At 38.7% G+C, this 26,798-nt stretch overlaps 2 protein-coding genes and 1 long non-coding RNA gene across 3 annotated transcripts; all 3 read left to right on the top strand.

The window, feature by feature from the left end:
• The first annotated feature begins 632 nt into the window (after positions 1-632).
• On the top strand, positions 633-17,138 carry LOC118425331 (CUB and sushi domain-containing protein 3-like). The gene is made up of 15 exons (XM_035834140.1): positions 633-638; positions 9,272-9,434; positions 9,950-10,120; positions 10,389-10,565; positions 11,109-11,279; positions 11,833-12,003; positions 12,249-12,419; positions 12,826-12,996; positions 13,105-13,275; positions 13,669-13,839; positions 14,067-14,237; positions 14,526-14,696; positions 15,283-15,453; positions 15,972-16,142; positions 16,602-17,138. Exons 1-15 carry the CDS (start codon positions 633-635, stop codon positions 16,823-16,825), a joined length of 2,451 nt encoding a protein of 816 aa, XP_035690033.1. The 3' UTR covers positions 16,826-17,138.
• A 257-nt stretch (positions 17,139-17,395) lies between these two features.
• LOC118425332 (P-selectin-like) lies at positions 17,396-23,956 on the top strand. Its single transcript, XM_035834141.1, has 8 exons — positions 17,396-17,465; positions 18,270-18,440; positions 18,529-18,699; positions 20,974-21,084; positions 22,262-22,432; positions 22,617-22,787; positions 23,509-23,679; positions 23,949-23,956. The coding sequence occupies exons 1-8, from the start codon at positions 17,396-17,398 to the stop codon at positions 23,954-23,956; spliced, it is 1,044 nt and encodes a 347-aa protein (XP_035690034.1).
• Positions 23,957-24,058: 102 nt separating this feature from the next.
• Positions 24,059-25,328, top strand: LOC118425490. The gene is made up of 3 exons (XR_004832301.1): positions 24,059-24,187; positions 24,640-24,810; positions 25,206-25,328. It is a non-coding gene; the product is annotated as an uncharacterized LOC118425490 (long non-coding RNA).
• Positions 25,329-26,798: the final 1,470 nt, after the last annotated feature.

Consider the following 26,798-nt stretch of genomic DNA (forward strand, 5'->3'; position numbering starts at 1 on the left):
GTAAATATAAATGGTGACGAGCGTAGCGATTTTTATCAGGAGAGTAAACTTTGACCCGGCTGTCCAGGGTCTGAAGATTCCATTATGACAAATCATCAGCTTGGATACTATGCAGGTATATGAGATTAACTGGCCTTAGATTTGGTTAGGTAGGTCTAGAGTCGTCAGTGTATTAAAACTTATAATTATGGCATGATGGGGCCAAGGAAACATGAGACCTCTGAACAGAACGATTATTTCCATGGGCGTGGTAGTGTTTTACAATTATGAATGACGACAATTGCGATTTATATCAAAAAGATACTATTTTGTATACTGTCTGGTGTCGTTATACTGACACCACTGTCAGACAACTCGTCGCCACCCGCGTCCGTCAGGGGCGGAACTTGACGTATTTAGGCCACAGCAGGTAAATTTTATGGATGACATCAGCGCGCGCATTAAGTTTCGCCTGATTTCAGAAGGAAAAAAAAGATTTTTCTTCTTCGGAGATGGTCAACATGACGAGAAAGTACCAAAATGGGCAAATATGTTGTGTTATAGGCTAATGGTTGTACTTGTAGAAGTGATACTAGCCAGGTAGCCATTACTGTAGTTAATAATTGTAAAAGTGGTCCGTGAGTGTTGTCGCCATGCTGGTAAGTCATACCAGTCTACCACACTATTGTCACCTTTACTACACTAGTACACGTCTTGAATACAGAAATGAATGCCTTGTAGGCTGTGATATCATGTTTTGTCGCTCCAATTCTTTATTTTTACGTTTAGTGTGTATATTTGGAAAATTTAGCCATCTTGCTTTTTTTACCCATCTTGTTGTTTTTTTTCGCCCTATCTCACTATTTTTGCCATCTGCAGAGGATGTCATCCATAACATTTACTTTCTGTGGCCTGATGGAAAAACAAGATATGAGTGACGCTCGGTGACTGCAACATGTCGACGCCATATTTACATGACGGTGTTAACATTCAGGTTACCCCCCCCCCCTTCAATTAGGACGGCGCTCTCGCCGCGCTCTTTCTGCGACCTAAAATTTGACATACGTCACATACCGCTCAAAGAATTGTCTTTTCAGTGTCACATTTACGTTTTGTATAATATGCCCAGTGTGAAAGTGGAGGTTACACCAATCAATTTTAGGTCGCAGTGACAGCCAGTGCGATCGCCGTCTAGTGGTAAGGGTAAAGGGGGGTGGGGGGTGGTAGGGGAAGTAACATAACATAAAATTACAAATAAGAATTTAGCTTTAGGACGAATTTCCTTAATTTTATTTTTATGTTTCACAAGTGTTCTTATCAACGATGATTATATAATCTGATATATATATCAGATTATATAATCTGATATATATATCAGATTATATAATCAATATATATATATATATATATATATATAATCATATTATCACATATATATATATATATATATATATATATATATATATATATATATATATATACTGGGAGTAATGTTTACGTCTTACACTTAGGCTGTTAGAAGCATATGTATTTGTTGCAATGGCAGATAGCAGGACAACAATGAGCTGGCGTATTCTTAGATATATTTTTTTGGAAAATAGCATGAAATATTCATGGGGATCGAGAATCATTTTCCGTCTAATAGTGCGTAGAATGATGCAGACACAAAGACACCAACGTCCTCTATTGTGATTTGCACAGTACAATATTAGTGACACAGGGCGGTTTCATTGTTAGCCAATATGTATATAGCCACCATCTTCAGATGAAATTCTGTTACTAATCTTGTTGGTGGTGCTACAATTGTGGGAAACGCAATAGAACACAATACAATATTAGTGATGCAGAGCTTTTCTGTTGCTAGCATCCATAAGAACCGCAGCCATCCTCAGATGAAATTCTGTTACCAATCTTGTTAATGGTGTTTTAATTGTAGGAACAGAAATAGAAGCACGATTTTATTAACAATCTTTATTGACAGGACAAAAGTACAGCGACTTTCGTAAGGTCTACATGTATAACAACTACTTACAGTCTAGGGCAGTCCAGTGACATTCAGATATTGCTGATTAACCAAAGCGCTGTGATACCCCCTTTCCACTAGGACGGAGCTCTCGCCGCGCTCTCTTCCCGCGACATAGAATTTGACAGATTGCTGAACGAATTCTATATGAAAGGAACTTATCTTTTTACACGTTTTGTGTTTTTTTTTTTGTTTTCTCAGTCAAACTTTTACGTTTTGTATGATATACCCAGTGTAAAAGTGAAGGTTACACATATCCTACATAGGTCGCAGTCTAGAGTGGAAAGGTGGCCTAAAGGATTTTGTCAGTTTGGCGATACCCTCTCAAAGAAATTAAATAACAGATAATAAACCCGAATCATGCGCTAAGTAGTCATTTGGAAGTTGGTGATAAAAGCAACGTACAACTCATTACCATGACTACTGGGCACAGCAAAAAAGGGTTCTGAATTCTTAAACATATGTTTTGAAGGCGGCATGAAATACTAAAAGTATCCTCCAGTGACCTTTATGTCGTCTAATTGTGCGTAAAAAATATACCCTTTCACTGTTCTTACCTATCATGTTTGTGAGACAGGCCTGTCAATGTAAGAAAACTACAAACATTCGCTGCTAGGAAGTACAACAACGAAAACTCGGCTTTTGTGGATAACTTATCTTTAGCTGACTGTCTTCATAAATTCAGACATATCTTTACAAAACGATTCGAATCACCTTTGCGTAACTTGAGTTCAACGACCCTATATTACAATACTGTATTTCTAACTCGTAAAGAAAGTATGGGCATTACGTAATTTGCGTGCACATATGACACAAAATGTTCAATTCTACGTACATAGCTCTTGTCATGTATATCAAACCTCAATTAAGAAAAGTATACCTTTCCTTGTAAAAACTGTATGAATTAATGCAAGGACATTGTATGCTTATACACGCGTATAATTTAACAAATACTAATAGTAAAATTCTGTAATTCGGCATCTTCGTGCTCAACTAGAAGTTCAGCATACCAACGATTTTAGATAGGTGTGAAAAAAAGCCAAGTCATACGCGTATCATTTGAAATAAGTTCCTTGACTGCAAAGTTCATTGACCGCGCACTGGACGACCTTAGATGAAATCGTGCGTGTAAATCATTCCATTACTTCTGTTGATAGAACGACGAAAGTACTCAAATATTACATTTTTACTGTTGGTAGCAATCAAGTTTGTGACACATTAAACTGCAAAAAAAACATGACTTACAATGTCCAATTCTACGTACGTAGCTCGTGTTGTGGTTATCATACCCCAAATTTTTAAAAAATATAGCATTTGCTCATTCGATACTTATGAACTATATGAGTTAGCCCCAGGACATGATATACATTATGTATTATTTCACATATCCTAAGAGTCATAAGTTTGCAATGCTCAACTAGAGGTTCAATATGCTGAAGATTGAAGACAAGTCATGAAAGTGTATCATATGAACGTAGTTCAATGACCGCAAAGTTCACTGACCGCGCACTGGACGACCTTGCGATGAAATCGTGCGTGTAATCATTCCATTCCATTGATTGAACAAAGATGCTACTCACATATTAAAAAAAAAGATATTCCAACTTACGTTTAAAAATATATATAGGAAAATAACATGAAATATTCATGGAAATCGGGAGTCATTTTCCGTCTAATGTGCGTAGAATGATGCAGACACAAAGACACCAAGGTCCTCTATTGTGATTTGCACAGTACAATATTAGTGACACAGGAGGGTTTCATTGTTAGCCAATATATATATAGCCACCATCTTCAGATGAAATTCTGTTACCAATCTTGTTACTGGTGCTACAATAGAAACGCAATAGAACACAATACAATATGAGTGATGCTGAGCTTTTCTGTTGTTAGCATCCATATGAAGCGTCAGCATTTTCAGATTGAATTCTGTTACCAATCTTACTAATGGTGCTTGATTGTAGGAAACGGAATATTAAGAAAACGGAATATGAAGAAACATGATTTTATTTAAGGCTTGATTCAGTGACTAGATACGTCTTCGTCAGTCTCATGATATTCAGATATTGCTGTTAGACCAAATCGCTGTTAAGAATATTGTCAGCTTGACGATCCCCTCTCAAAAAATTGAAAGAACAGATGATAAACCCGTATGTGTCAAATAGTCATTTGAGAGTGATTTCTCCCTAATTTTCAGCTACATATATTTACAACATTGGAAATTATGTGAAATATATATATTTTACGGCTACATAAATTATGTTTGTAATCTCTTCACTAAGTAAACCTCAGAGTAAGATTGGATTTGTGAAATTAGATATTGTTTATGAAAAAGCAAGGAGTATTCTAGTTTAGCGATCGCATAAATAACAACAGTCTAACAGAGCCACTTTGGTCAAATAACTTCAGTAGAGTGTCATAAACATTTTATGTCACAAAATTAATCCTCACATTAGATCATATTTCGTCGCATTATGGCGTCATCATGGCTTTATCTTACGTCATTACGACACGGCAATTACCGAAAAATTGCGAATTTACGGGTACAACTTTCTTTTGACATTTAGTGATCAGAAACCGAGCCGTTTTAAAATTACCAGGGGCAATACTACGCCCCCCCCCCATTCGGGCAACAGGAATCCCATAAAAGCCCTGTCTAGATCATCTAATAAGGGAGAAGGACGAAACGTGCGTGGATAATGTTAAGGATCATGCGCAGTACCCATCCTGAGGCACGCTGACAAAATTTACTTACAATTTGTCTAAAAAAAAACATTTACGTCACACTAATCCTTTGTTCACATTCCCTCACCTTCACCTAAGGTGCAGAGCGATTTCACACTCAATTTCAGCGACATATATTTACAACATTGGAGTTTATGTGAAATAGATTTATCTTAAGGCTACATAAACCATACGTATTTTGAATCTTTAATAATGAATATCTAGTTGAGTTTCTAGGTTTAACATGACATTTCTAAGTACTCCTCAGATTAAGCAGAAAATGTGTTCACCACAGAAAGGCTATTCTATTATGCTAAATAGACAACCTTGGAAACAAATTATTTTCCACGCAATGAGACGCACAAAAGGGACTGATGGCCAATGAGCTTTCAGCATTTCATCATAAACACAGAGTACTCTTTAAATTTCCACCATTCTCGCTGATTTTGACCACAGCGCGTGTCGGTTTCTCAGAAGTTTATCAAAGAGAAGGTGAGGCATGTAGGCATTTTACATTCTATTAATCAAGAAAACATTATGTTTCTTTAAAAGACCCAACCTTTCGGTGCCTTTTGTGTTTTGTATGTTTTTATATAAATATGGCACGGTCACCAAATTGAAGTAGTAAGCAGATTTTGGGCTGACAAAGTAGGGGCAGAGAGCGGCTTTTCTGGAAATGCATGTGCAGTTTGTGCACCTTTTTACGGACATACTTTGCTGGGGCCCGTTTTCACCCCACATACTAGTATGTTTCTTTAAAAGACCCAAGTAGCTGTATAGGTTCAGAACCGGCGTCATTACTGCTTCTGATTATTTCTTCCTTTAAAATATGATTGACTCCATGCGATTAACGCTCGCATGAAGTACGGTCAGACCTGTATTAGCGGCCACCTTTGCATAGCGCCCATTGCAGTCAACTTTTGTCGGCCCCATGGATTTTTCCCATTGACCTAAGCGTTAAGAAATAGTCTATAGCGGCCACCTGTCCAACGCAGCCACGGCCACACGGTTTGCGGTCCCGCAGATACAGAAATACTGCCTTTTGCTACCAGACGGCGACCGTATGTCACCCTGCGCCTAGTTACAAATCATTGTTTGCGAGAATGTTTGCGCATTGCGCATGACAATACTGTCAATCATCTTCGGTAGATTTGACAGGGTTACTTGAATACTGAGACGATCGAGACAATGTTACTTGGTGAGAAAAATTAGTCTTTGGCTTTGGCAAGAGCAGGGTGGGCAGTCTCCTAGTAAGTGTACCTAGTGGGTAATCTACTCATCTATCCACTGTCTTCATCCACCGGCTTGCCCACCAGACTTTGGCCACTGAGCTAGTCTGTGATACGTGAGTTGCACATTTTGACCAAATTACTACAGCATTAGCTTCAAAAAGACCGTCTATTTTCTGTAGCAGTCATTAATACATAGTAGCTTACTGTCGTCGCGATTTCGCGCTTGTCTCGTGATCTTCATCAACTAGCCCACAGTTTTATTTTCCATATTGCTTCCCAAGTAAGAGATTGGTATATCTGAGATTATGCTTAATTTTTGTACAACCAAACGTACATTTTCCATTCCTGACGTCCACATGAAGTGGACGCAATGACAAATACGACGAACCAAGTGGGTCACATAGTTGATTTCAACAGTTTACCCGAATCTGCCCTTACCTACGTATACCTGCAACTATAACTTATAAGATTCACATTTCTTGTCCCAGGAAACTAACATTCTAAATATTAACCGAAAGATTGTAATCACCAAATTAGATACTTATCAGTCGGAGATACTTATCAGTCTTAACGTTCTCGCACAAGATGCTGCATTAGGCGCTGTGGTTTCATAGCAAAGATGAAAATAGACACAGAGTACGTATTATGTAAACAATTACTGATAGAGGTAGAGACAAAAACTAGATCTATATCTTGATCATAATGCATTTGGAATGAAATTTCATGTAGCCCATTCATTACAGAATACTTACAATGCAATTTTCGTTGAAAATTTGTATCTGCTTTATAAAGTATGACCTTTTTATCCATCCATTAATACTTTTTTTTAATATTTTTGTCTAGAGATCCCGACAACTATGGTGGCAACCGGCGTCCCTTGGCGTGCTTTCTTGCTGCTTGTTCAGGCGTATTTCACTCAAGCCGGTAGGACGAAATTGACGGAACATTTGAGCTCAAATTACACATATCTAGGGACCATGTCTAATGACAACATCTGCATGTCTTCTCGTCTAACGTACTTGGTTGTTAGCTGTTGCATGGCACATTTTTGACAAATATATTACAGATGAACCTACCACAACACACAAAATGGAAAGGAGGTTTTGAAGAAGTGATAAAACAAGTGATAGCAACAAATTCAGCATTGATCTTACATATAGGTAGAGGGATTTCAACTTGATTGTCGGAAATACTGCGTGGCGTTAAATGGCCGAATGGATAGGCTCTAGGTCACGAGATTGAGTGATAACGAGTTTGATGACTGGCGTTCCTGGCAAGGCTTACGTCACAGTTCCAAACCGGGGCCCGGCCATGCAGCTTTCGGGGACGAAAAGTCTGCTAATAGTGACCGCGCCAACTATGACGACATATAACTTCCAAGCGACATGTACTAGGACAACCAAACTTCTTTAGCAACGGGTTTCCGAAAGGCATATTTTACCAAATTTACCAAATTTGGTTTAAACAATCTAATATATTCGAATGTAACATTTTTTTATTAAAGCATGAGCAAATTACACGCACAGTGGTGCCGCACTCAAGCTGAAAGCTTATGTTCACGGCACCACTAACAAAATACACTGAATGAAAAGTAAAACACAAATATACGGGAATCGTCATTATAACAGAGGTGAAATAAATGAATAACTAATGCAAACATATATGTAACCAATATTGAACAATACCGCATTTAAACTATAACAACAGAAAACAATTATACAAAACGTTTAGATTCCAATAAGTACATCTGGGTCACATACAACACCCCAGAATTATCAGCAGCGGAGAGGAGAGGTGAACCCCTAATCAATAACATTATAACATCTGTTTCCGACATGGCATCTATGTTGAGGGTTAAAATATTCAAATTTTTTAGCCTGTCAAATAAAAGTAAACGTTGATTTGTAAAGTTAGGGCAGTGCAATAGGAAGTGAGAAATGTAACATTTATAAGTAGATGTTCATCATGCTAATGTGATGACGTAATTAGTCAAAATCCAATTAGCGGATCATATCATGATGAAAAAAGTACCATTAGGTTATTTTCCATAGAATTTGATCACTACCTGGTCTTTTCTTACAAAAAACGTTCATGTTACCGTTTTTAGTCCGTTTTGATGTAATTCGGTGGTTATATGTTGAAAAAAGACATTTATGGTTGATGATCCAAATGGCTGATCGAAAGCGATAGCTAAAATACACATGACATCATTTTATGACGTCATTGTCGTTGCTATTGACAACAAAAGTATTATAAGACTTAGATATTACTACGAAAACCTTATTGTTAACTTTTTGGTATTATCGGAATTCCATATTTAAACCATTTTAGCCAATAAAATCAACGTAATGACGTCATAATTACGTCTTAATTACGTTTTTAGAATATGAAGGGGTGCCGAATGCCTACCCCCCCCCCCCCCAAACACACACACACACACACAGTAATGCCCAAACGCCACCGTCCTCTACGATTAAAAGAGGACGGTGGAGTAGACGTATGAGCTTCACCTGACGACACCGTGCCTATGACACAGTGGATTACAAAACACTGTCGTTATCTAGTTACGGCCTCCACAAGGCTTTGGGACTATATGAACATTTTGCCTTTTACATTACCCCAGTATTCCGGGAGTGCACGTATGATCCGTCTATACGTAGAGACTGCGGCTGGCCTTACATCACTCCGGCAGAATGCGTGGGCAATAACTGCTGTTTTGATGATTCGATTAGAGGCACTAAGTGGTGCTTCTATAAGCTGGTATGTCATCTTCTGAGACCCTCTTAGACTGGTAACATCTATGGTCGAATTAGCGACCGTTAAAGAGAAATGTATTTCTAAGTTTAGCAACAATCAGACATTTTAGGCAGCATCCTCATTAATTTATGCATTGAATATCTGAAATATTTCAGATCCTGTTCACGTAACTGATCGTATTATCTTGAATATATAGCTATTGTTTTCTCTTCACTATTTTGTGTTCTTCATGATTATTTCAAAAGGGAAATAAGAATAAATTTTACTAATTTGAGTGATATTATATATATATTTGTATGTCTTCGTCTGTAAAGAAGAAAGGGCTTTAGACTTAGGTTCAGCCTCCAGTTTAGGTGATTTAGACATGTGTGGTAATAGCGGTTGTTGCATACTAGGCGAATAACCTTGATCATCATTGTAAATAACACACTCACATTCACTCCGTCGAGTTCATTATCGAAAATGAACGTGAACTAATTATAAGCCTGATTGAAACTAAAACAAAAGAGCGTTTTGGAATAAATGACCACTAATATACGTGTCTCTTTTCTTTCAGTGCCCCACCCTAACACCCCCTGAAAATGGTGAGGTGTTCGGCTCCAATTTTTACGAAGACCAGGCGACATTTCAGTGCTACATAGGCTACAACGTGGCTGGCACTAATCCGATTACCTGTCAGGCTGATGGGACTTGGGATGCAGCTTTTCCAACATGTGAAGGTAAGGCCCCCTTTCCACTAGACGGCGATCGCGCTGCGCTCTCACTGCGACCTAAATAGGATATGTGTAACCTTCGCTTTCACACTGGTCACAAAACGTAAAAGTGTGACTGAGAAGACAACAGAACACACAAAGTGTAAAAAGATTAGTTTCTTTTCTATAGAATTCGTTGAGCGATATGTCAAATTTTAGGTCGCAGAGAGAGCGCGGCGAGAGCGCCGTACTAGTGGAAATGGGGTATATGAAAGCGCCTAACCCAGAACAGAAGCAGAACAAGTTGATATCGGTAAGTATAGAATAAGTCACTACGTATAAACCACAGGAATTAAGTTCCGCCTTACAGAAAAAAGTACCATTAGGTGTGCGCAACTTGGTGTTTTAGCACTCAGATTTCCCGTTTTGAAGCTTGTTTTTACAATACGTTTGCTTAAGCTATAAGAAGTGATATCTAGTATAATATATATGCAAGGGAACTAGTGTTTGCAAGCTTAACAATGGGTATCGTTTGTCTGTAGTTGTACAGTGCCCCACCCTGACAGCCCCTACAAACGGTGGCGTGACCGGTCAAGACAGCTATACTGACATTGCAATCTTCACCTGCAACTCTGGATACAACCTGGTTGGCAGTTTTACCGCTAGATGCCAGGCGGATGGGAACTGGGATCAAGTATTCCCAACATGTGCAGGTGAATATGGCTATGATAGAACCAAAAAAAAAAGATTGCAGAAGCATTTCAAGATCTATTACTATCGAATAATTCACAACATAAAAATTGAAGGGATAAAATTACAATCTACTTTGCTGTGGTATAACAAACAGCGATAGATCCGTCCAGCTTTAGAATATGGTGTCGTATGGAATCCATTTCCATAAAGCTTTAGGCAGTGACACGGACAATGGAAATTCAAAAATGTTTTAAGTTGATAATTTACAATATGACCGTTTGTCTGTAGGTGTTCCGTGCGACCCGCTGACATCCCCTACAAACGGTTGGGTGAGCGAAACCAACAGCAACAATTACCCGAACGTGGCTACCTATTATTGTAACACAGGCTACAATGTGGCTGGCACCAATCCAATTAACTGTCAGACGGATGGGACTTGGGATGCAGCTTTCCCGACGTGTGCAGGTAAAAAATTCTGCGTATTTAACACATTAGTTTCACCCTCATCATCTCGTTTTTTTTTAGGCAAATTAAGCCCAAATTAAACAGACATTTCGAGTCTCCGCCAGTAGTTCCATTTCCTTCATTGTTTTTGATCCGATTTTTCCATCCCCCAAGAATGTACTTCTCAAGGTATCCCTGGGTACGTCTAAAGAGAGCTAAAAGTGCCTATATAGGGACACAAACTGTCAGAAGTAATTTGAAATTAGAGACTATCAAAGAAGTCTCAACGCATAAACATTAGTAAAATAATGATACAGTAGAGATTAAGCAGAAATTGATAATGTTAGAATTGCACAGCTTGTTGCGTTTTTGTGCATTTCGTGTTTGAAGCTTTACTTCAACTATCATTTGCTCCAACCAGCGATACCGACAAGACTTACTGCATGAACATAAAGGGGGTGGGAGTGATACTACACACCTGTTTTTCTCTGGCGTTTGACTTATATGTAGTTTTGAAACGAACTAGTGTTTGTAAGTTTAACAATGGGTAACGTTTGTCTGTAGCTGTACAGTGCCCCGCCCTGACAGCCCCTACAAACGGTGCCGTGTCCGGTACAAACGACTACAATGTCATTGCAATCTTCACGTGCGACCCTGGCTACAACCTGGTCGGCAATTCGGCCGTTAGATGCCTGGAGACCGGGAATTGGGATGCAGCATTCCCAACGTGTTCAGGTAAAAATAAAGTACAAAATAGGGAAAGACGAAAATCTAATATCAAACTTCGTTCTTTTTCCAGGGAAAAGCATTCATCTATCTTTTGATACATTTCAGTTTTGTACTGAGAGGATAGATTAATGACAATGGTGACTTGAAGCATCGAGCAGAATTTGAAGTCATCACAATGTGAAATAGATTTGCTCATTTCTAAGAGGGTTTGCATGGGGTGTCCCGATAACGATTTATGCTGAATTCAGAAGAACCCCCTACGTATTACGCTAAATCAAGGAAGGCAATTACGCTAAATTTGGTCGCCTCGCTACGATTTATGTAGATAAGATGGTTTTTCCCTTCGAGTTACGGGAAATAAAAATAGGCTGCCTACTCCTTACGGAAAAGAGCATGCGGACCCTCTTCGAAAGCAGTATCTTACCAAATTGTGCGCGCCCAGTATAAAAATTCCAGGATAATATTGGTGCAGTCCCATGAGATACTCTTCACGTTGCTGAACATGTTCGATGACGAATATCTAGTTTATTTTTAGCTTAATTCAAACATCTTTATTTAGCTGGACTGTGTCCCACTCTACCAAACCCTACAAACGGTGCCGTGAGCGGTTCCAACTCCCTCGGAGACGTGGCCACCTTCACGTGCAACACAGGATACAACCTAGTCGGCGGTTCTACACGGACATGTCAGACGGACCTGACTTGGAGTGGAAGCTCACCAACATGTACAGGTGAGACAGGGTGGGAAGAAATAGTCAGGCTGAATATTGATAGATTTTGTGTGTGTATCTGTCTCTATCTCTTCGTGTGGATCTGTCTCTATCTGGTATCTCTGCCTTAATCTCTCTCTCTCTCTATCTCTCTCTCTCATGTGGTCTAACCTTATATGCCTATGCTGGTCAGCTGAAGGCAGTCTCATACTTGTTTTAGATATGACGGCAGAGTTTTACAAGTTGCAATCCATTCCGCCATACAGCTGTACAGTGTCCCGTACTGTCGGCCCCAGCAAACGGCGGCGTGAGCGGCGGGAACTCCTACGGAAACGTGGCCACCTTCACGTGTGACTCAGGGTACAGCCTGTCTGGCTCAGCGACACGTACCTGTCAGGCGGACACCACTTGGAGTACAGCCTCACCAACATGTGAAGGTAAAATTAAAGCGACTAAAAGTAACAGTAATGGAACAGTTATTTGTAAGGAACATTGCTTGTTGTCAAGTAGACGTTGATCGACATTCTTGGAAATACACATTTCTGGAGTCTTTGTTACATTTACTTTCATGAAAGACATAGATGTCATTTTCTATAAATTTTGATTGTTCAAAGCTTTACGGTAAAGGGTTAAAGAGCCTAAATATATATATCTAGAGCACCATGTTATCATAGTTTTTATATCATATATTTAAATAAAGGATTTATTCATTTTGACAGCGTTTCACTTACTTCATTGTGCACAACTTAAAGAATGCTTTTTGGTGCAGATTATTCGAACATTTTTTAATCTGATTGATTACCGGTATCTAGTTAGTAACAAACTCTAAACTTCTGAATTTAGCTGGACTGTGTCCCACTCTACCAAACCCTACAAACGGTGTCGTGAGCGGTACCAACTCCCTCGGAGACGTGGCCACCTTCACGTGTAACTCAGGATACAACCTAGTCGGCGGTTCTACACGGACATGTCAGACGGACCTGACTTGGAGTGGAAGCTCACCAACATGTAATGGTGAGACAAGGAGAGAAGCTATATATTTAAAGATTGATAGGTTTTTTGTGTGTGTCTGTCTCTATCACTTTGTATGGATCTGTCTCTATCTGGTATTCCGCCATACAGCTGTACAATGTCCTGCACTGACGGCCCCAACAAACGGCGGCGTGAGCGGCGGGAACTCCTACGGAGACGTGGCCACCTTCACGTGTGACTCAGGTTACAGCTTGTCTGGCTCAGCGACACTTACCTGTCAGGCGGACACTACTTGGAGCGCAGCTTCTCCAACATGTGCAGGTAAAACGGAATATACTAAACGTTACAGAAATGTGGTATTTATTCGTACGCATATTTGCATGTTGTCAAGTGGGCGTTAATCGACATTCTTAGAAATACCCATTTGTGGAGTCTTTGCAACAGTCACTTTCATCATGTAAAGATATAGAGGTCATTTTCTATAAACTTTGATGGTTAAAAACTTAAAGGTAAAGGCTCAAAAAGCCAAGGAATGACTTTTATTCCATTTAAATCAGGGTTTTGGTCATTTCTCTCACTTCATTGTTCGCACCCACTTGAACAATACTTTGTACCGATTTGGTGCAGTCGTTTTAAAAATTTGCCTAACTTTCCTGAATGTGTTTGATTAACAGTATCTAGTTTAAGTAGCAAATTCTAAACATCTATATTTAGCTGGACTGTGTCCCGTTCTGACACCCCCTACAAACGGTGCCGTGAGCGGTTCCAACTCCCTCGGAGACGTGGCCACCTTCACGTGTAACTCAGGATACAACCTAGTCGGCGGTTCTACACGGACATGTCAGACGGACCTGACTTGGAGTGGAAGCTCACCAACATGTACAGGTGAGACAGGGTGGGAAGAAAAGGTCAGGCTTAAGATTTATTTTGATTAGAAAATCAGTAATATCTTGTGAGGCAGATGAACATAAAACACGGTTGCACAATAAGTCTTCTTTCTGTCTCTACTATTCTCTTTTTCTTTCTGTGATCGATGTGGATTGAAGCATTCTCTTACTTGTTTTAGCTGTGACGACAAATTATCACTAGTTGCACTCCATTCCGCCATACAGCTGTACAGTGTCCTGCACTCACCGCCCCAACAAACGGCGGCGTGAGCGGCGGGAACTCCTACGGAAGCATGGCCACCTTCACGTGTGACGCTGGTTACAGCCTGTCTGGCTCAGCGACACTTACCTGTCAGGCGGACACCACTTGGAGCGCAGCTTCTCCAACATGTACAAGTAAATAGATTTAATCCCAGAAAAGATAACACAACCATCATCAATATTATTTTTTTTGGTGTGTTTAGAACTTGATTTAGTTGTTTAGCTGTTGTCAACCCAGGAGGAAAGGACAACTGACCTGTGGCCAATATTGTTCCGATTTGACGCCACAGGTCTATTTAAACTTTCTTTTTTGATTTACTGGCTAAATTATCTTTTGTGGCAGCTGCTGAATGAAAAACAATACTACGTAGTATTGCCTTTATGTAATTATTTGTGATTTCCAAATTTTACTTGTGTTTACAGTTGGACAGTGCCCCGCTGCAACAGCCCCTACAAACGGTGCCGTGACTGGATCCAACTCTTTCGGCGACACCATCACCTTCACGTGTGATCCAGGATACAACATGGCGGGCCCGTCTACACTTACCTGCCAGTCGAACCTGGCTTGGGATGGAAGCCCACCAACGTGCTCAGGTGATATTTGATTATTATTATAACATGTAAGTTATAATTGTTTTTTTTCATAAATAAGGTATTTTTTACACACCCAGAAGCATACAAATGAGGAGGATTACACCTTATGGGTTACTAATGTACCCAATACTATTAACCATGTGCCATTTTAGATATTTCAGTAGACATTGATAAATTATTTTTCATATAAGATACAGTGAAATACAATACGGGCATAGATTACGAACGTTCATATTAAAAATTGCAGGTTTAAGAACGCGGTGTTTTTTTGTATGTTCAGCCAAAATTAGTATTTTTGCTTTCTATCAAACGGTATTACATCCAAGTGACCTAATATTTAGTGCGCACACAGTTTCAATATGTGTACACTTTTCCGAAGATTCCGAAAGCTGTGAGTTGGTCTTATCTAAGCTACCAAAATGACTTTTTAAAGCCCAAATAATTAAATCATGGCAGTTGCTAATAGCAAATGAATGACAAGTGTGCTCCCCAGTAATATCTCTTATTAATATTTATTACTTATACAGCTGCAGTAATATTTATTTTTCCCTATTCCTAACATTTTGAAAACTACACCTGTATACAGCTGGACAGTGTCCCGCTCCAACACCCCCTACAAACGGTGGTGTGACCGGAACCTACTCTCTTGGGGACACGGTCACATTCACGTGTAACACAGGATACAACATGGCGGGCTCTTCTACACTTACCTGTCAGACCGACCTGACTTGGGGAGGAAGCCCTCCAACCTGCACAGGTAACTTCCGTTTGGTTACCATATTATCTTCCTCATCTCATCTGTCCCTTCGTTTAACTACTTGACCGTTGGACACCACAGATCTGGCAAAAAATTTTCTCTTTCCTGTAGTTCCCAATGCTTCCATTTTCCCCGTTGTCTATCCCTTTTACGCCCTCTCTACACGGTTCCTTGCATGATACGATATTGTCTAGTCCCGAATAACTGTGGCACGTAAGATGCATGCACTCTCATTGCACTTGCGTCAAATTGCGTCTCTGCGGGGTCGAAAGATACTGAAGGAATTTCAGTGATAAAGAACGAATTTTCTTACTTTTTGTGTATTTTGTCGTCTTCTAAGTCATTCTTTTACGTATTACGCAATATCTAAATTATAGAAATACGGAGAAAATAACAAAACAGTGACGCAGTGAACAGACCCCAAAGTGACGCAAGGTTGACGCTTGATGGGCCAAAACATCTAAAGGTTTTCTTACTACATTATTATAGATTTAACGTATTCTCATATCTCCATTCAGCTGTACAGTGCCCTGCACTGACGGCCCCAACAAACGGCGGCGTGAGCGGCGGGAACTCCTTTGGAAATGTGGCCACCTTCACGTGTGACTCAGGTTACAACCTGGCTGGCTCAGCGACACTTACCTGTCAGGCGGACGCCACTTGGAGCACAGCCTCACCAACGTGTGCAAGTAAATATTTAGAGGATTACGTTTAATAATAATTCGAAACACAGCAGTTATACTTTTAAGATAATGTTTATAAAACGCTCAAAAACAAAAAAGTAGACTTTTGTTCTTCTTTATCCCTCTTTTATTCATTTATGTGCACATTCATAGCATATTTATACAAAGTTCCTGCAAGTCTCTAGCTCTCATGAGCCATTAGGTCGGAACATAAACAGCGGTGTTATGATGAAGTTTGCAGCGAGGCAGACTAGCGATATCGATAGTGCATGTAACTTATGTATAACCAACAGAAGATATGATAGTTGTTTTTGCTTAGAATCAGCAGGTATATTTTCATATCACTTTTCATTCTGATTGGGAGAACAACTGGTAGAGGTGAATCATATGAGCAGTATTGTCTTCTCTTGCTCAATTAAGTGTTATGGTAAGGTAAATTAAAGAAATTTTATCATCCATATCTAGTTGGACAGTGCCCCGCTCCACCAGCACCTACCAACGGTGCTGTGACTGGAACTAACTCCTTCGGCGACACAATCACCTTCACGTGTGACACAGGATACAACATGGCGGGCCCGTCTACACTTACCTGCCAGTCTAGCCTGACTTGGGATGGAAGTCCTCCAACCTGCACAAGTACTAGATTCGTGTTCTGGACATGCTTTATTCATGATTTTGTAAAGTGGTAGATAGCTCTTTAGCTCTTCGGCCTGAAAGTACTTGCTTATAAGCTAACGGCTCCTAGCGGCTTATTTTGGATCAGCATGAGCCGATTTTGCTAAAAGGTTTAGAGGAGACGACTGAAGAATGTGTTAAAGGATCTTTATTATTTGGGTGGGTATCCTAAATAATGGCGCACGTGTTAAGATGACGCACATGATAGGAAGGCGAAGGAGTGATATCGTGGAACTCTAGTTTATGACTTAGCAAGGCCATCGCATCGTAACCTTGGATGAATCCATACAATCGTAGGAGACCAACTGGTATGACAGCTGTAGATTACATAAGTATTTGTATAGAAACAGAGTTTTAGTTTAAAGATACTCGACTAATCACTGAGGTTGCCTTCAACCGTTTCATGTTCCCTTAGCTCAAGCAACTGTCATCTTACGACTTTAGAATCGAAATAAACATGTTCATTTCCATACATTGAAACAGTCGTACAGTGCTCAGCACAAAGTTCCCCTACAAACGGTGGCGTGAGCGGCGGGAACTCCTACGGAGACGTGGCCACCTTCACGTGTAACACCGGTTACAACATGGTGGGCACTTCTGCACTAACCTGTCAGGCTGACGGGACTTGGACTGGAACTGCACCAACATGCGCCAGTAAGATGAACATATAAAGAAAATTTTTTGACTTTACACAGCGTTATGGTTACCTTGTGATTAGGGATGTTGGAGCTACTAATTTGTAGTTCATTAGCTTTCACAGGTGTAAAAAAATACCAACATGTAACCACATCTGTGGACGTCCGTCTGATAGGGCACGTTAAAAAAACTACACATACCGGAAAATAGTGGTGCGTACCTAAACTCATATTCAGGTTCAGGTTCACTTAAAAGTCCGGACCTGAACCCATCATTGCGTATTATGTACGCTAGAAAGTTTTCTTTTTTGAGGCGGAGGGGGGATGGTGCATATAAAATTGCATGTTAGCATGAACTGAAATGCAATGTGAAAAATACATGCAAATTATATACAGCCAGTGTAAACACGAAATGCTTTTTGTCTTTTTCCAGTGCAAATTTCACTGTCTATGGAAGGTTTTAGATGGTTTAGAACAAGAAAAGGGAAAATAAGTGACAGATAACTTTTTGCAAGTCCGGACTTGAGTCCGGGCATTTAGGTTTTTTTTTGGACTTGGACCTAAACATTAAGTCCGGGCTTTAGGTACGCACCACTACCGGAAAACATAGGCGCGCGTGTGAGAGCATCAAATACACCAGTACGGGTACAAAGCTTGCAATTTACATTAATATGAATAATGCAACGGTTACAATTATGCAATAGAAATTAATTAACCTAATTTATTAAGAGATACAAATAGCACATTAACTTTACGTTAACGTTGATATTTCTCTCTTTCATGTGTTTTATGTACTCAATACGACTTGTTTTTGCGTTTTCAGTTGTACAATGCCCGATACAAACACCTCCGGACAATGGTGGCATGACTGGCTCCAACAACTATCAGGACATCGTGCAGTTTACCTGTAACTCCGGTTACGAGATGACAGGTGTTGCAAGTATCACGTGCCAAGCAGACGGCACGTGGAGTAACAGCGCCCCCACTTGTGATGGTAAGACTATGTGTTACACACGGTCATAAACTTCTGGTCTTAAGATCATAATTCTTAATAGTAATTGCTTATATGTTTTATGTTTTAGCCGTGCAGTGCCCTCTGCTGACAGCCCCTCCGAACGGTGCGATGACTGGATCCAATTTCTACCAAGACGTGGTGCAGTTCACGTGTGATTCTGGATACAGACTTGTAGGACGTTCTTCATTGCAATGCCAAGCTGACAGAACATGGGACGGCATCGTCCCAACATGCACACGTACGTATGCACAAAATAACAGTCCATTTGAATCAAGTCAATGCATCTTTTCAGTTGGGTTGTCAGTTTTTGCCGAAAAGATTGCTATAAGTTTTTACTGTCTTGTTTTATTATTTAGCCGTGCAGTGCCCACTGCTGACAGCCCCTGCAAACGGTGCGATGACTGGATCCAATTTCTACCAAGACGTGGCGCAGTTCACGTGTAATACTGGATACGAACTTGCAGGAAGTCCTTCATTGACATGCCAAGCTACGGCCACGTGGGATAGCTCCGCCCCAACATGCCCACGTATGACAAGAAATAACTTTTTTTAGCACCATTCCTAAGAACACTAGATGCTCGGTTGTGCTATGGAAGGTGGGACGTACATGCACGCTTAATGTCATCTCTAGAGGCTGTATTTTCCTATCTATATAAATATGATAAATATGATAAATATGATAAATATGATAAATATGATAAATATGATAAATATGATAAATATGATAAATATGATAAATATGAATACTATAATTATTATAATTATTATGATTATTATGATTATTATGAATATCAAGAATATTATAAATATTATAAATATTATAAATATTATAAATATTATAAATATTATAAATATTATAAATATTATAAATATTATAAATATTATAAATATCATAAATATTATAAATATTATAAACATTATAAATATTTATAAATATTTATAAATATTTATAAATATTTTAAATATTACAGTCCATTATAAATATTACAGTACATTACAAATATAACAAATATTACAAATATTACAAATACTACAAATATTACAAATATTACAAATATTACAAATATTACAAATAATACAAATATTACAAATATTACAAATATTACAAATATTACAAATATTACAAATAATACAAATATTACAAATATTACAAATATTATAAATATTACAAATATTACAAATATTATAAATATTATAAATATTACAAATATCATCAATATCATAAATATAAATATTATAAATATTATAGATATTATAAATATTATAAATATTACAAATATTATAAATATTATAGATATTATAAATATTATAAATATTATAAATATTATAAATATTATAAATGTTATAAATATTATAAATATTATAAATATTATAAATATCATAAATATTATAAATATTATAAATATTATAAATATCATAAATATTAGGGGTTTTGTAATACGCTAAATTGAACTATGGTAAAGAAAATTACATATCTAGTTTTAAAATATGACACAATCCTGAATAATTGGGTTCTTGAGGTAATCAAATCCAACTCCACGGATGAAATATACAAAATCACAATTTTTTCCTTGTCTTTCAAAGTACAAGAAGAAACGGTTTACAGGGGTTTTGGCACATGCCGAACTAAAATATGCCCTCAACATATTGTTTTAGTCTTTCTACGACTTATCAAGGCTTATTACGTCACTACCACCTCCACAACTTGAGTATAGGACAATGCTGCTCCGATGTTTACCCAATGTGGAACAACAGATTTACTGCAATTAAATTCAACAATAAGTTATTTGAGTTGCTGATAGTTGCTGTTATTTTTGTTGTCAAAGAGACTGACTGTGTTCTCACTTGAATAGCCAAGCAGTGTCCGTATCTGCCGGCCCCTGTGTACGGTGCGAAGAGTGGATCCAACTATTATCAAGACGTGATGCAGTTCTCGTGCGGTTCGGGGTACAACCTCGTAGGAAATCCCTCATTAACATGCCAAGCTGACGCAACATGGGATGGTGTCGCGCCAACATGCACACGTATGACAAAAATATCATTAACGAGTATTGTTTATTTTTTCTTTTATCTTTTTCCGATGTGATGCACGAATGAACATACAATAGGCAAAATTTGTAATTATCGCAGTGTTCCAAAAAGGGAGATTTTTGGAAGTGTTTTATCATTGTACATGAATATACTGTTTTCAGTGTTGACCTGAGAACAGAGCCCCTTGGGCATTTAATTTGGTTTATTCTTCACACCAGCAATTAACAATACAGTACAGTATAGTGAGTAGATAGCATCTGGCAGCCATAGGCGTGTTAGCCATTGTATAAAAACAACTTGCTTCAACAGTAAAGACATTATTTAAACGATTAGAAATGCAATGAAATTATACATCGTCCACATTTTAATTTGCATGGATAAGCAATAAAGGCATAAATAAGAAATAAAGGTCATAGTTTCATTATACTTTCAAAGTGATATATATATATATAATTGCTAACCTTTTTTCTTACCCCATCAGCTGTGGAGTGTCCGGTGCTGACAGCTCCATTGAACGGCGGGATGTCAGGATCTAATTTCTATCAGGACTTGGTGGTGTTTTCCTGCATTCCTGGATACGAGCTGGACGGAAGTACTACCCTAGCATGTCAAGTTGACGCTATATGGAGTGGATCTGTCCCAACATGCAAACGTAGGATAAAGATTTTTTTTTAGAATGTAATTTTCTAATCAAGTATTTGATCCATTCCAGGCTTTAAAGTTAGCACATTGCCGCACATTAGGAGATTTTTGAACCGACAGTACATGGGTGAAATTCTGTTTCAGTCTTTTCTAATATATATTGTAAGAACCTTGAGATTATTACTACCCCTCTGCATTCAATATGTTTAGATAGCTTTCAACGCATTTCGAGCAGCAGTGGCAACAACCAGTTTTCTCTAATTTCTCGGTAATGTGAATGTCAGAGAAACCAAGGGGCCAAATCATAGGTACGTGATAGTCTATACAACTGCAAATATGTACGAAACAATGTTATTCATCTAAAAATCTTTTATTAGTCATACAGTGCCCACAACTGTCAGCCCCGGCAGATGGCGGAAAGATTGGATCATCCTATTTTTTTCAAGACGTGGTGGGGTTCCATTGCAATATTGGATACGAAATGGTGGGAAGTTCTTCACTAACATGCCAAGCTGATAAGACATGGACTGCAAACGCCCCAACATGCAGTCGTAAGATGATTTTCCTTCACCTTTTAACATTAACTTCGTCAAGGAAGGTCATGATTTAAGCACTGTTTGTGGCTAGCTGGCTAGTTTTTTTTTGTGGACGGCATAAATCGAGAAGCTCAATTGATCTTTGCGATATACTTTACGTCGGTAGTGAAGTAAATGAAGGACAAGTTCTGTAATGGCTCTTTCTACGTACCCTCGTTTCCTGGACATGCGTTAGTCGTAATTTCTTTTTACCCGTAAATTGCAGTTGGATCTAAAAGTAAAAGGTTTAACATTGTGTCTATGGGCTCCCAAATGTTATTTTTTCTGTAACAGGAATAATTGTTATATTCCCTTTTGTTGAAGATCAGGGGTTGATCGATTTTCAATGGTTTGGGCATATAGATACTCAGCTAAGCATATTTAGCATTTTAGCATATTATGTATGTTATACGATTGCGGACCTACCTGTCATAAGAAGTGAGGAAAAATGTATTTTGAAATGCATAAATTTACCATCTCATGAAATGAATGAATGAATAAAGTCTTCCATGCTGCCGACATTGTTTTAAAATGAACCTGTCTCTTAACTAGGCGTGAAGTGCCCAGTGCTAGCAGCTCCCGCAAACGGTGCAAAGGAAGGCTCCAATTCCTACCAAGACGTGGTGCAGTTCTCGTGTTATATCGGATACGACCTCATAGGCAGTTCTTCGTCGACATGCCAAGCTGACAGAACATGGACTACACCGGCCCCGACATGCTCAAGTGAGACAAATTCTATGTGGTAATGTTTTTTTTTTCAATCTCAGCTGTCAATGGCCTAAGAAATTTGATGATATCTGGGTGGGCCTTTAGCATTTTAGCATCAAGGGGATAAAGGTAACAAAACATAATACAATTTGTAACTATTCTTCTACTTTGTGAAAAATGATTTTTTATGCTATACCAGGAGTCCAGTGCCCGCTGCTCACAGCTCCAGCAAACGGTGTGATGACTGGCGGCAATTTCTATCAAGACATAGCACGGTTCACCTGTAACTCAGGGTACGACCGTGTGGGGACCGCCAGCTTGACCTGCCAAGCTGACCGCACTTGGAATGGGATCGCTCCAACCTGTACACGTAGGTTATAACATCGCTGAGCCGATAATAAATAAAATTACAAGGCTGTCACCAGGACCAGTACCTTCTTCCCTGGACGGAAATTCACTTCTTGTCACGACCAAAAATGTCATTCCATCAATAAAAAAAGATGAACTTTTTGGCATGAAAATGATGTTTTTCGAAGCTTAAAATGACAGATTTGACAGCGAAAATTAACAATAACAATTAAGTTTGCATATGGCTGTATTTTTGTTTATTTGTACTGGCACCATTTCAAAGCAGTGACAAGAACACTGGGTTTGGTAACTCTAAGTAGAAATGACAAAAGTAAATGAATAAACAAACATTGGCTCCCTAACAAAGAGCGGGCCAAAAAACAACGTAAAACTGTAGAGAGCCCTGTTAGAGTAGCATTGTAGTAAAAAAAAGTACAGTACACTTTTTTCTTAAAAACAATAAAACAAACTGCTTAGCACCAAATTTTTGATCAGTCCTTTTATCCATTTCAAGCTGAAATGATCCAAATTATTACGTTTACTATTTGCCTAGTAGAAATGGAATACATGCGTGTAAATCATAGGGGATGAAAGAAAAAAATACTTATGTTCCCGAAAAGGACTGGGACCGAAATATCCCATTCTACTGCAGAGTACAAAAGTCCGAAAAATAGTAGTTTATTTTCATATATAAGATGATATTTCTATTGAAACAACAACAACAAAACTTTTTTTTCTACTAGGCGTACAGTGTCCATCGCTGACCGCTCCTGAAAACGGTGCAATGACTGGCAACAATTTCTACCAAGACGTGCTGCTGTTCACGTGCGATACTGGATACGAGATGGTCGGGGTCGCAAGCCTGACCTGCCAGGCTGACCGCACGTGGAGCGGGACTGCACCAACCTGCAGACGTAGGATAAATAGTTACATGTTAAAAGTTTTAAAAATAGTTAAAAGTTAACTAAACATCCAGGTATTAATTTGAGGCTACCAGTATTTTTTGTTGTGGATGGGGGGGTGCGGTCTGGATACAGTGTTATAACATTTGTAGGTGTTGTAATTTTAAAGGTATATAATTTGTGTTTTTACTCTCTGTTTTATCTTTTCATAATGATTAATTGAATTCCATCTTGGTATCAACATTAACTTAACAATGCCTTGGTACAATGTATTATTTCAGGAAGATAATTCTACTGAAACGAATATGCCACATTGTATAATGAAAAAAAGAATTTCTTCCCTTGCTAGGCGTACAGTGCCCACTGCTAACAGCCCCTACAAATGGTGAAATGACTGGCTTCAATTTTTACCAAGACGTGGTGGAGTTCACGTGCGACTCTGGATATGAGATGGTTGGAAGCGTCAGTTTGACTTGTCAAGCAGATCGCACATGGACTGGGATTGAACCAACATGTATACGTAAGTTTATGTAATAAGCTTATTAATTGATATGACATGTGATGATGATGTTCGTCCATCAGACATTATTACAACCATTATGTCCAAATATGACATAATTTCCAAACATATCGCATGCTTTTAAAGCGCTAGATTAAATACATTCTTAGATTTTAGAATTGTAAACAAAATTAATTAAAAAATTACGACAAACTTACCCAAAAGTCGGTCAACATAGGAAGGTTGTACTAAATAACTTTATACTATTGCTCCATTAGGCTAATATCAATTTATATGTGCTGTGAAGTTTTATTGTGCCAGAATTGCATACAAATGAATTCCATGTAGAATGGCCCTCTCTCTAAAAGCACTCACCTATGTCTAATGACACTAAAGGTAGATATTGCCATTAGCAGTCAGCCTATTAATTAACACTTTACCGACATAGATTTAAAATACATTTCTCATAACAGGTATATGGTGTCCGATGTTGCCGACTCCTACAAATGGTGGTTTTAGTGGCACCAACTTCTACATGGACACGGTGCTCTTCACGTGCGACTCAGGCTATGCTCTGATCGGAGATTCCAGTTCCACCTGTCAGGCAGATCGGTCCTGGAGTAGCAACTTCCCTTCCTGCAGTGGTAGGCTATTCATTAACAATCGAATATGATATGGCCATCTATCATTGCCAATCATTTTCACCTCCGTCAAGTAGGTGTGTGTAGAGAGAGAAAGTCTGTCACTATTGTGATTGTTGCGATAGCGGTACAGGTGTCTTGTGATCGTAAATGTTTAAAGAGGAGAGCTTAAAAAAAGGCAAATGATCTATTTCATTGCTTCGCTACGAGGGCAAATGATTTATTATCCAATTGAAAGTGATAAATTAATATTAATCACCTCTAAATGTCTCTGTCCATTATTTTAAGTTTCATTTATAATTCCTATACAAAGTCCTATCATGACACGTTTCAAAAGCATGACTAGACATATTTTATTTTATTTCATCTTGATTCTGTTTCTCTCTACTTAAATGCAGAAATTGATGAATGCTTAGCAGCAAATGGTGGCTGTGACCATACTTGTACCAACACCGCCGGATCATTTTACTGTTCCTGCGTAGCTGGCTACAACTTGAACGCAGACGGCTTTACTTGTGATGGTAAGGCAATGTTTGTATGCAAATAGTTCATACTTGAACATTGAAATGATTGAAAGATTCTCTTCTGCTGTTAGAATTCATATATAGTTTTTAAGACCAACGAAGGTCGGCATGATCGACCAAAAATTATTATTTTTTTCTTCTTGTTGGAACAAAGCTCAAACGTTAAAACAATATCGTTCTTGTCCAAGGTATAACATGCATTGTAGCTGCATTGATTAATTTTGGCGACAATGCAGCAGGTACGACTATCTTTAGCCTTCAGGTTGGAATGATCTCCTCGTCAAGTTCTTCCGTAGATGCTTTCTTGGAGCTGACTGATTGTATAGCTTTAGACTAGAAACTTCATTTTTCACCTAAAGGAAAGACACCTTCACGATGTAACCTGATTATATTTATATTAATAAATAAACTGCTGTCACTAATTGAAGTAAGTGCAAAATATCTATATATCACTTCTTTTAAAGGGTGCTTTAAAATCGTTATGTCTTTCCAGACATCAATGAATGCAACTTTGGAAACGGTGGATGTCAACAGAATTGTCACAACCTCATCGGAAGCTTCCAGTGTTCCTGTGTGATTGGCTATGAACTAAATGAGGATGGTTTCGCTTGTGACGGTGAGCATATCGTAGCTAAAACACTCATTCATAACTTTCTGTAATAACCATGTCCAAGTTTATAACATTTTTATTGTTTACAGATACCGACGAATGCTTTACTGCAAACGGTGGCTGCGATCAGACTTGTACCAACAACATGGGCAGTTTCGCCTGTTCCTGTGGGACTGGATACAGTCTGAACGCCAACGGATTCTTCTGCGACGGTACGCAAGTTTCATTTTTGCCACAGTAAAAGACAGACTTTCAATTTATATGTATAGGTCCCTTGTAGTGCCTTGTGGCTCATACATGTTTCCTTGCTGTTTCTGCACGTATGCGTAACGTAGCAGGGTGTGTGGGAGGGTTGCTTGTCCTTCCCCTAAACGTGGTTGAGGCACCTACTCGCAAGCGGACCCCATTTACGTCCCTTACAAAAGACGGGTACAGCCCAAACCTAGATTTCCTTACCCCGGACTTGAGCCGGGGTTTCCCAGGCACTAATTCATTGGAAACAGGAGCTCAACTGCGAGGTTTCTTAAGCCTTTGTATAGTACTATGTTAGATTAAAATTATTGTTTAGTAATTTTTGAAGCTGATTCTTTTTGCAGACGTTGACGAATGTTCTACTTTAAATGGTGGCTGTCAGCATATGTGTACCAATGTCATTGGAAGTTTCCATTGCTCGTGCCAGAACGGCTATACCCTGAACAGCGATGAGCTCAATTGTGATGGTAGGTATTCTCGTGATTTTTATGGACATACATTATTTGCGATCTTTGCCTTTCGTGTAATTAATTTTTGTTCACAAACTTTATGATTCGTAACTGCGCCATTGGTACAAATATGATTATCAAATTATTAACTCAATT

Source organism: Branchiostoma floridae, chromosome 11 (assembly GCF_000003815.2).
Source record: "Branchiostoma floridae strain S238N-H82 chromosome 11, Bfl_VNyyK, whole genome shotgun sequence".
Classification (NCBI taxonomy): Eukaryota; Metazoa; Chordata; class Leptocardii; order Amphioxiformes; family Branchiostomatidae; genus Branchiostoma; species Branchiostoma floridae.

Excerpts from the sequence above, each read along its gene's own strand:
- LOC118425332 (XM_035834141.1), top strand. The coding sequence starts at position 17,396 with ATGGTGGGCACTTCTGCACTAACCTGTCAGGCTGACGGGACTTGGACT. Across the intron at positions 18,441-18,528 it reads CAGCGCCCCCACTTGTGATG|CCGTGCAGTGCCCTCTGCTG; the intron begins GTAAGACTATGT and ends TTTATGTTTTAG. Across the intron at positions 22,433-22,616 it reads ACCGGCCCCGACATGCTCAA|GAGTCCAGTGCCCGCTGCTC; the intron begins GTGAGACAAATT and ends ATGCTATACCAG.
- LOC118425331 (XM_035834140.1), top strand. Across the intron at positions 12,997-13,104 it reads AAGCTCACCAACATGTAATG|CTGTACAATGTCCTGCACTG; the intron begins GTGAGACAAGGA and ends TCCGCCATACAG. Across the intron at positions 16,143-16,601 it reads AGCCTCACCAACGTGTGCAA|TTGGACAGTGCCCCGCTCCA; the intron begins GTAAATATTTAG and ends ATCCATATCTAG.